Source organism: Akebia trifoliata, chromosome 2 (genome assembly GCF_017979445.1).
Source record: "Akebia trifoliata isolate Shusen 1 chromosome 2, ASM1797944v1, whole genome shotgun sequence".
NCBI lineage: Eukaryota > Viridiplantae > Streptophyta > Magnoliopsida > Ranunculales > Lardizabalaceae > Akebia > Akebia trifoliata.
This window is the reverse complement of record NC_141376.1, coordinates 1,791,181-1,800,055: the sequence shown is the minus strand read 5'-3', so window position 1 is coordinate 1,800,055 and position 8,875 is coordinate 1,791,181. Positions and strand designations below refer to the sequence as shown.

General features: G+C 36.0%; 2 protein-coding genes across 6 annotated transcripts; one reads left to right on the top strand and one right to left on the bottom strand.

Annotated features, from left to right (window-relative positions):
* Positions 1 to 253: 253 nt before the first annotated feature.
* P4H5 (2-oxoglutarate (2OG) and Fe(II)-dependent oxygenase superfamily protein) lies at positions 254 to 5,123 on the top strand. Of its 3 annotated transcripts, XM_086420484.1 has the most exons (8): positions 256 to 634; positions 723 to 807; positions 1,640 to 1,737; positions 1,827 to 1,924; positions 2,978 to 3,107; positions 3,252 to 3,439; positions 3,817 to 3,906; positions 4,764 to 5,123. In XM_086420484.1, exons 1-7 carry the CDS (start codon positions 438 to 440, stop codon positions 3,888 to 3,890), a joined length of 870 nt encoding a protein of 289 aa, XP_086276610.1. In that variant the 5' UTR covers positions 256 to 437; the 3' UTR covers positions 3,891 to 3,906; positions 4,764 to 5,123. The 3 variants fall into 3 exon arrangements, with proteins under 3 accessions (XP_086276625.1, XP_086276618.1, XP_086276610.1); XM_086420492.1 differs by lacking the exons at positions 3,817 to 3,906; positions 4,764 to 5,123 and adding an exon at positions 3,561 to 3,797 and having other exon boundaries at positions 255 to 634; XM_086420499.1 differs by lacking the exons at positions 3,252 to 3,439; positions 3,817 to 3,906; positions 4,764 to 5,123 and having other exon boundaries at positions 254 to 634; positions 2,978 to 3,111.
* Positions 5,124 to 6,381: 1,258 nt separating this feature from the next.
* Positions 6,382 to 8,648, bottom strand: EMB1793 (LYR family of Fe/S cluster biogenesis protein). Of its 3 annotated transcripts, none has more exons than XM_086420529.1 (2): positions 8,297 to 8,648; positions 6,382 to 7,085 (listed from the first exon to the last, which is right to left on the bottom strand). In XM_086420529.1, exon 2 carries the CDS (start codon positions 7,052 to 7,054, stop codon positions 6,581 to 6,583), a length of 474 nt encoding a protein of 157 aa, XP_086276655.1. In that variant the 5' UTR covers positions 7,055 to 7,085; positions 8,297 to 8,648; the 3' UTR covers positions 6,382 to 6,580. The 3 variants fall into 3 exon arrangements, with proteins under 3 accessions (XP_086276655.1, XP_086276648.1, XP_086276639.1); XM_086420522.1 differs by having other exon boundaries at positions 6,382 to 7,099; positions 8,297 to 8,646; XM_086420513.1 differs by having other exon boundaries at positions 6,382 to 7,205; positions 8,297 to 8,643.
* Between the last annotated feature and the right edge of the window lie 227 nt (positions 8,649 to 8,875).

The window sequence follows — 8,875 nt, the reverse complement described above, 5'->3', positions numbered from 1 at the left end:
TCCCCACTCTATTAAATATGTCGAACTACGCGGTTTCACTACTTCAAACACCGCTTCACAAACGTTGGGCTACGGCAGGTGGTACCATCAAAACTTAGACCACATCTTTAAAATGACATAATCACCCTTCGTTTGACAAAACAGCAGAAGCGCGGTTAACATCGGTGTCTTCGTTATTATGTAAATATCATAGGGTCAATTTAGTAATTTAACCAAAATAAATAAATATTGAAGAAGAAACTGTTCGAAGAGGGAAAGAAAATAAACGCCAACGTGGTGACAGTAAACACAAGAAACGAGTTACAAAAGTGGTTTCTTTGTCTTTCTTCGATTATTCCCCAATTTTTCTCTTCTTAACAGACAACGAGATCTTATTCTTCGAGAATTAGAGTTTCTTCTACTGATTTCTAGGGTTTTGTTTCGATCGAGCTGCAACAATGGCGAAAGCTGTGAGACATTCTCGGATGCTGGTCAAGAGATCGTCTTCGTTTACTCTTGTTCTCTATGTTCTTCTCATGTTCTCGTTTGTTCTCCTCATGCTTCTTGCTCTTGGAATTTTCTCACTTCCGATCAACTCCGAAGACTCTTCAAGAGCAAACGATCTCAGTTCGTTCGTGCGTCACACTGCAAAGAGGTGTGTTGTAGCGTTGAATCTTGTTTTTGATTAACTAATCTGAAGAAGATCAATCGCTGATTTGGTCGTTTTTTTTTTTATGTTGTAGAGGCGATGGAATCACGGAGAAACGACAGCAATGGACAGAAATTCTTTCTTGGGAACCTAGAGCCTTCATTTATCATAATTTCCTGGTGAGATCTTGTTCTTCATCTTTTTGATAATTTAATCTTTGTATTTTTTATTATAATTTATTTTATGAGATAATTTGATCTCGATTGAGTATGATAGCGATTGGTTTGATGATGAATTCTGTAAAGATCTGAGTTTGTTTTCTATTTGTGAGAATTAGATATGTAATATGCTTGGAAGGAATTGAAGTATTAAAAAACCTCTCTCCGCATACAAAATAAATTGTATAGAAGTGCTGGTGTGTTGGGTTTTTTGGGGGTATCAAGCACTGACATGTGTCCTTATCTTTGTTACATAGCTGGCAACTCTTAGTTAAGTTATAGATACAATAATCCCAATCAATAAAACATGTTTCTCTCTTCTTATCCAAAAGAGAAAAAAAAAAAAATGCATCTTTCTACATATAAAATAGACCGATTTTTTTTTTCCCCATAAGTTTCACTCTTTTTTGAAGTTACTGTATTGGTGATTCACTTTTAGTATTCATCTAACAATGCATCCTCAATATTCAGAAAAAAAATTGTTTTCAAGTCAATAAAGCAAACATTTTGATCGTTTAAATTGGTCTTGCTTTATGAGTAGTTACTTCTATGGATAATTATTGGACTTCACAAGAACCCTTTTAATTCATATGACACATGACGATTAGAGTGGTTTATTGTCCACTTCCATTTCTCTCTGGCTGTATTTACTTTATTTATCTGTATTTTGTCGAGACTGTATATGGTTCCTATATGTCATTGTTTGTCAGTGTAGACATATTACTAACTATCAAACATAAATCAATGAGAGTTAAGGATCACAAAATATTGACTTTGGCTACTTTATGGGCAGTCCAAGGATGAATGCGAGTACTTAATTAATCTTGCCAAGCCTAATATGGAAAAGTCAACTGTTGTTGATGGCAAAACTGGTCAGAGTAAAGACAGTAGGTTTGCATTCCCCGCCTTCATTGTTCCACTTTTAGTCAAATATGGAAAAAGGATGTATGAAGGCACTTAACATGCACTTTGACCTGTAGGGTACGTACAAGCTCTGGAACATTTCTACGGAGAGGACAAGATAAAATCATCAGTAACATAGAGAAAAGAATTGCAGATTTCTCCTTCATACCTGTAGGTATGTTTTTAAGAAAATACTTATCTGATGGCTGGTGCTTTTTTATTGTTCTTTCCATTTTGGGACTATGGTATCCTTAAATGTGTGATGTCCTATTAGATAGCTCTTTTGATGTTTTGCTATATGTCTATCTCCTTTCTTTAATCTGGTTTTTTCTTGGAATAGATTTTGGGTGGTTGTAATTGAATTTTTTTAGGATGCTGAATCGAGTTCTATAACTTGGAGGCTTTATTTTGTGGTCCAGGACTGTGAAAAAACAATCACCAAAAAGCCTCTAAAAATTGTAGGGATGAAAAGAATAATTACTGATCTGAGGAGACAGCAATGTAAATGTCATCCAAGAAGAAATAAGCACAAAATTCATATACTGTCCACAGAATGATCTAGAAACTCTCTTATTAACTCCAATTCTCAAACATTTCTATTTATTACCCTGTCGATGTCCTTACTTAAGCAATTAAGAAAGGTTTCTGGTATTTCCCTATTTCTAGTTAAAATTAAACATTTTCTAAGTCAGCTGGCACAGAACTTTAGAACTAACTAATCAGCAGCTGATGTCCTGTTATAAACTAATGATGGACCACACATGGTTCCTTTAAGGAGGGTGGCTAATACAGTGCAACTTTCTACCATGACTTTATAACACCTGATGACAATACTCATTTGCTGAAGTTGGTTGGTTATGCTTCGACATATTTATGTTTTAATTTCAGAACCACAACCTTCGTAGCATTCAATGGTATTCCTATTCTACCAGTTCCTCAGAATTTTTTTTTTTCTTATCATGATCAAATGGAAGAAGTAACATAAAAATTGGCCAGATATATTTTCCTATAGGGCCTGAAATTGATATTTTCAGGTAGAAAACTTTATTCTTGAACTGATTTGTGTTCGTTTAGATGTTGTATTGGTGGGTTATACACTTAAACTACTTTTTTTTTTGGATACCTAGACTTTTTCTAAATGGTACTTCCCCCCTGCATACTTCTTCTAATGAGTTTGTTTCATAGATCTCATTTATTCCTTGATCAACAATACTGATCTGATTCACAGAGCATGGGGAAGGACTTCAAATTCTTCACTATGAAGTTGGACAGAAATACGAACCTCACTATGATTACTTCCTTGATGAATTTAACACTAAGATCGGAGGTCAGCGGATAGCTACCGTTCTGATGTATCTGTAAGAGTCGAACTCTCTTGGCATGCAGTGTTTTTATTCTTGCAATCCAGTGTTTCTTTAGGCTGCATGTAATGTAGGCCAACTTTGATCACCCCCCTCCCCCTCATTTTTTCCCCCCTTTTTCCCTTTCTGCTATTGTTACAGCTCAGACGTTGAAGAAGGAGGAGAGACAGTCTTTCCCGTTGCTAAAGGAAATTTCAGTTCTGTACCGTGGTGGAATGAGTTATCTGAATGTGGAAAAGAGGGCCTCTCTGTTAAGCCAAAGATGGGCGATGCATTGCTGTTCTGGAGCATGACGCCTGAAGCTATTGTTGATCCATCAAGTTTGCATGGTAAGTGTAGTTCCTTATCAATTAAAAGCTTACTTTTCACGTTGTAATTCTGCAGACGTGTGTTTTAGTTTTGAGATAGAAACCGAGTTGAGTTTCACAATTTATACGTTCCAATTGACAGTTAAGAGATGCATTGCACTCTGGCACAGGGGATGTCCTCCATGGGTCCGGGACTGAATTATTCAGGATTCACACTCACACTGCACTAGTCCTCAGGACCATCTAACAGTTTGGACCTAGGGATGGTATCCTTCTGAAGCAGACACCAACCTCTTTCTTCAAATAATTTGTTCATATTGAACAAAAGCAGGATTCTCTGTGTCTCCAAATATCATTTAAGTTTACGAGTTCAATTCTTATGCTTGTCTTCATTCCAGGTGGTTGCCCTGTGATCAAGGGTAATAAGTGGTCAGCTACGAAATGGATGCACGTCAACGAGTATAAGTTTTAATCTACCACACTAGAAGGTACTTCTCTTGAGAAAATTTGAAGCAGTCATTGGGGGTTTATTTGTATTCCTTACTATTATTGAAGCTATTCCACCTGTCATTCATTTGCTATCTAAGGTTCCAATTTTGTGAGTGTCTTTGGGTGGGAGAGTGAAGTTGTCTTATGGATTTAGCACTTGGAAAGTCATTGTAAAAGTATTACCAGAATTCATTGCATTTTGAGAGTGCTTGTTGGAACTCTATCAATTGGAATTTGTAGAGATCAGGGCCACAAGATAATGTGATAGTTAAGGACCTTCCTGTAAATTAAATGTTATAACATGGATAGCCATATAATTGTAAGGAATTTGGTAGTGATTCAATAAAAACAGAGTAGAGAAGTAATACGACCCATCCCCGCAAGGCACCAAAATAGTGTGCATGTCCCCTAAGGTGTAAGCTTTTTCAATGCATCTTTGAATAAGGCATGAAAGACCAACAAAAAAGGACATTCCTTAAAAGCCTGAAGCCCTTTCTTTCGAAGTCTCCCTAAGACGAGCATCAAGGCATAAGCCTCCCCCTTTATGCTAGTGATAAGTGGCCCAAAGTGGATTTTTGACTCATTCCATAACAAGATAATGGCTGGAAGTTTTTTTTTTTTTTTTTTCCTCCCCTTGTTTGATGCTACATTTCTTGTAGCTACCGGAGTCATGGAATTTCTTCTGTTTTCCATATTGAGACCAAGGTGACTTGGCCTATTGACTACCTTTCCTGTTTCTTCTCTCAAGCCACTTTTTGTGTAACAATGGATTTTTTTTCTTTTCTGTTAAAAGTATTTTACTGCACCGCGTCCTATGATGTTTCGTCCTCTTAATTGTATCATTTTCTTTTGGCAGGTTGTTAAGATGAGCTTCCTTAGGCAAGTTTAATACCTATGTATTTTGTAACAGAAGTTGTTCAAATGTCAACCAGAGCTCTCCACCTAGTTCATGTTGCAGATTTACAATGTAACATGTGTGGATTTGTTGCCTTTGTGCCTTCAATTTCGATAAACTGATGTATCTCTTCTAATCAGCATTCAGGTTGCCAGACAATCATCCTTTTTCCCCTCTGGAACAATAAAAACTGGTTTCTCTTTATTGTTACTGATGTGTTATCGTGGTACTCGATTCAAATGTAAAACTAAATAATATTTTAGAGGAAAAAAATACAGCAATATAGAGGTCCAATTTGCTTGTGGATGTCATTTGATGGAAGTTTCTTCTGTCTTGATACCAATTTAATTTATTATTAAGTGGTTCACTTTTAACAATTCTATTGGGTGCTGAAACCATTAAAAGAACCACAACAACTTGCAAAAGATTTGAAATACGGGGAGAGAGTTTCATTCGACGGATATTTCCTATTTACAGTTTTATACTCCCACTTGTAGGGGTGTACTTGTTGGATGATTGGATTAGTCATCGATCATCATTTCCAACATTGGTCTGTCCTGACATTACTAACAATATCAAAAGTTGATCAGAAGTAACAATTCAAGTTAATGATTTTGATTTCTCAAATTAAAGGCCAATTTTTTTTATTATTTATTGCGATAGTAGCCCCCCATTTCAAACTATTTGAAATTCATTGAATAATTTTGATTTTTTTGAAATGAGAGATTCTAGGTGGTTCTGTAGTTCCTTCTTCCATCAGTTGCCAATGTTCAGGTCGTTGAGATTCATGTGCAATTTTGATGAATCTTTGTATCCATTGATACAAGTCTAGATACGTATGATGTGCCCCATAGGCTCATGAGACTTTTGTACCATTTTGTCCCGAAAAATGACTCTTGTAACCTCAACTTACCCAAAACCAAATGAGACTTTTGAGCCAGTGTAATGGCTTTCACTGAACATATCCAAACCATCTTTAGTTGACTTTGTCTTAGTATATCACCTAACTGCATGTGATCTTCTGAACCAAAATAACATAGTTACAGATACATGAGCCCAAATCGTCATTAAAACTAACACTTGTAACTCCCATTTCAATGTTGTCAATTCAACCAACACTTGCTTTGGCGTTCTCCATGTTATGGTTCTGGGTAAATTAGAAGTTAAGAGTTTATATGAAGCCAGTAAGCAAACAGCAAATCCATTGGTATTTGAACCCGAGACTCTGAGAAAAAGCAGGATATTTTATGGAAAAACAGGAGATCCTTTTGAACAACCTGTTATGAATCTCTCTCTTCTCCTCTTTGCCACTAAACAGAATTCTTATGGAGAATGGCAGGATATGTGAAATTACAATGACCTTTGCATATGATTCGATCAGGTCCTGAATAATCCAGAATCCTCTTCGCCTTTTTACCAGAAGGATCCGAACGAAACAATTTATGTCTCACTTGATCATTAGTCACTGAGAGGTTAGAAATATATCTTCGTTCGAGAGAAAAAGAATTAACATTCATTTGATCTTGATCCTTGTGGAGCTAAAAAGGAACTTTACCATTTCTGCCTCCAAAAACAGAACTAAAGATCACCAAATGAGAAAACATTTGAATTCCCCAAAAAATAGGTTCAGCTGTGATCAAACGCTAATTTTTGAATTAAAAGCGATTGAATGAATTACAGACCCCAATACTCAATCCTTTTTTCTCTTCTTACAAAGATCTCAAACAACATACTTTCACAGTGTTTGAACCCATGGTTCAATTACACCTAGTCCCAGCTCATCGACGATCTTGATCACTTTGCTCCTGTGCCATCTGTTGTTTGTGCTTCTCGACAAGCTTGTCTAGGGCAGATTGCACGGCGTCCCTGCCACCGATGAGCAACTTGGTGACAATTTCTGGGTCTTTTTCGAACCGTGCTTCTTCGAATTCTCGTCGAGCATTATCTCTGAGGACATCTCTCCACAAGATGCCGCGTGCGTCGGGCCAGGCGAAGAAGCGCGTAGCCCTGATGATGTCTCGATAGAGACTCAGAGCCTCTCGACGGTTGCTGGTAAGGCGTCGACGTGTGGAGAGCTCTTCTTCGTCAGAGTCATAGCTCTTCTCTTTCTTCACTAAGTGCCTCTCCAAGAGCTCCTCTACTGTGTCTGGGCCGTGGTGCAAAAGCTTTCCTTGAACAACAATACTGCCTCTAATGCTGTTGGGGACCAGAGAGATCGCTAGAATTCTCAATTTCTCTACCTTGATGGCCATCTTCACCACCTAGTACTTGTTTGTTGTCTCCCTTCACAGTTGGGACTTATCAGCACAACATTTCCATTAAGATATCAGTAGTTTGTACATGTTTCACTTCATATGAGTGGGTCTTACTCCCAAAATTTCTTACGTGAGAAAGTGACTTTCTCTGAAAAATATTTGCAAAATGATTCACAAAACAAATTCAAATTTATCTTGAACTAGTAGAATGCATGTGAGTAGAACATCGTAAACAAAACAACTCAAGTTCATATAAACTTAATTTCAAAATATAAACTTACAAAATCCTAAGATTCCAAGAAATCCTAGCAAAAAAATTGTTGAAACAACTTATCTCTAAAAATGCCAAGAAATCTAGTCCATAAATTCATAAAGCAAATAAGTAACTAAAAAAAATAAAAATAAAAAACTTCAAACAGGATTTGAGGCCTGACAAACATACTCCTAAAGAACTTATTTATAAAATAACAGAAAAGAAGCCACAGATTTAATATGGGATGCCAATGCCATGATGAATTGTAAAGGACTTTTGATTTCTTATTATCAATTGAATTTAGATTATTATTAACTTTTGTTGTTCATAATCAAACTATTATTCAGTTTTTTCTTGTTCACTTGTACCTTTTTATATATGATTCCCTTTGTTTAAATGACTGTCTTTTAACAATATCACATAGTTTATGACCAATGAATGTAAAACTAAGGAAAATATCGGGCTTTAATACAAAAATGATTAGAATTCAAACAAATCAAACCCCTTTGGAGGGTGAATCAGCTTCTCAACAAACATGCTAAGGCACCTCGTTCCCCAAAACAAGATTACAACATAAAAAATACTATTTGAAGATAATTAAAAGGCAAAGCAACAAAAAACTCTCCAACCAATCAAATAATTCAAGATATCTAACATGCAATTTAGCATAATCGATGGAAGTTGATACTGGGAGGGTTGAAATTTTCTTTTCGGGAATCCAAATTGAAATTAAAGAGCACCACGATCTTTACCAGGTTGAGGAAAATGGCAAGTATCTCGATTTCTCCTTAAAGAGAAACTTTTTGTCAAATCCAACTCAAATTACTTACCAAAGAGCCAATTTTTTTCAAAACCCAATACCTCAATTTTCACCAAAAATTCCATTAATCCCTTCAGCTTCTCAAAAAGATTAACGAATCAGACATGCAAAAGAGACAAAATTCGAATGTAATCTCTATTTGACGAAGGAAAAATCGAGAGCATACCTCAGTGATCTGGTTGTTTTAGGGTTTCAGCAGAAATTCCCCGCTAATTTGGATTCACGGTAGAATAGATTGATTTACCAAATAGTTTCGACCATTCTTTATTTATTTTCTCTTCTTCTTCTTCTTCTTCAGAGAGGGAAAGCAAGCATGTTGACTGATCCAAGGTTAGGGTTTTTATTTTTAGGATTCAAGAACAAAAACAGAGACGAAGAGAAAATACAAATGAGAGAGGCGAGGTCGCGAGGAGGTATCAGAGATCTTGAAAAATAAAAGAGAGATTTACTGGCCAGACTATCTGTCATAATTTTATTACAAAAACTCCCTTACTTTATCAAATTCGTTACTGAACAAACCTTACTTTAGATAATCATGTTAAGCACGACGAATTTAGTAAGATTTTCCAATCTCTCTTAAGGGTCATTCGGCTTTAAATTGTCAAATTTGCAATCCAACACCACAGCCTTCTAGGTCTCATGGAAACATTCAAATTAAAAATAAAATCATTTTTAAGTTTGATTGAAGGAGTTGAAAATGAATGGAATTAATATTCAATGATGAAATTTATTTATTTATTTATTT

Excerpts from the sequence above, each read along its gene's own strand:
- P4H5 (XM_086420484.1), top strand. The coding sequence starts at position 438 with ATGGCGAAAGCTGTGAGACATTCTCGGATGCTGGTCAAGAGATCGTCT. Across the intron at positions 635-722 it reads GTGCGTCACACTGCAAAGAG|AGGCGATGGAATCACGGAGA; the intron begins GTGTGTTGTAGC and ends TTTATGTTGTAG. Across the intron at positions 1,738-1,826 it reads GGTCAGAGTAAAGACAGTAG|GGTACGTACAAGCTCTGGAA; the intron begins GTTTGCATTCCC and ends TTTGACCTGTAG.
- EMB1793 (XM_086420529.1), bottom strand. The coding sequence starts at position 7,054 with ATGGCCATCAAGGTAGAGAAATTGAGAATTCTAGCGATCTCTCTGGTC.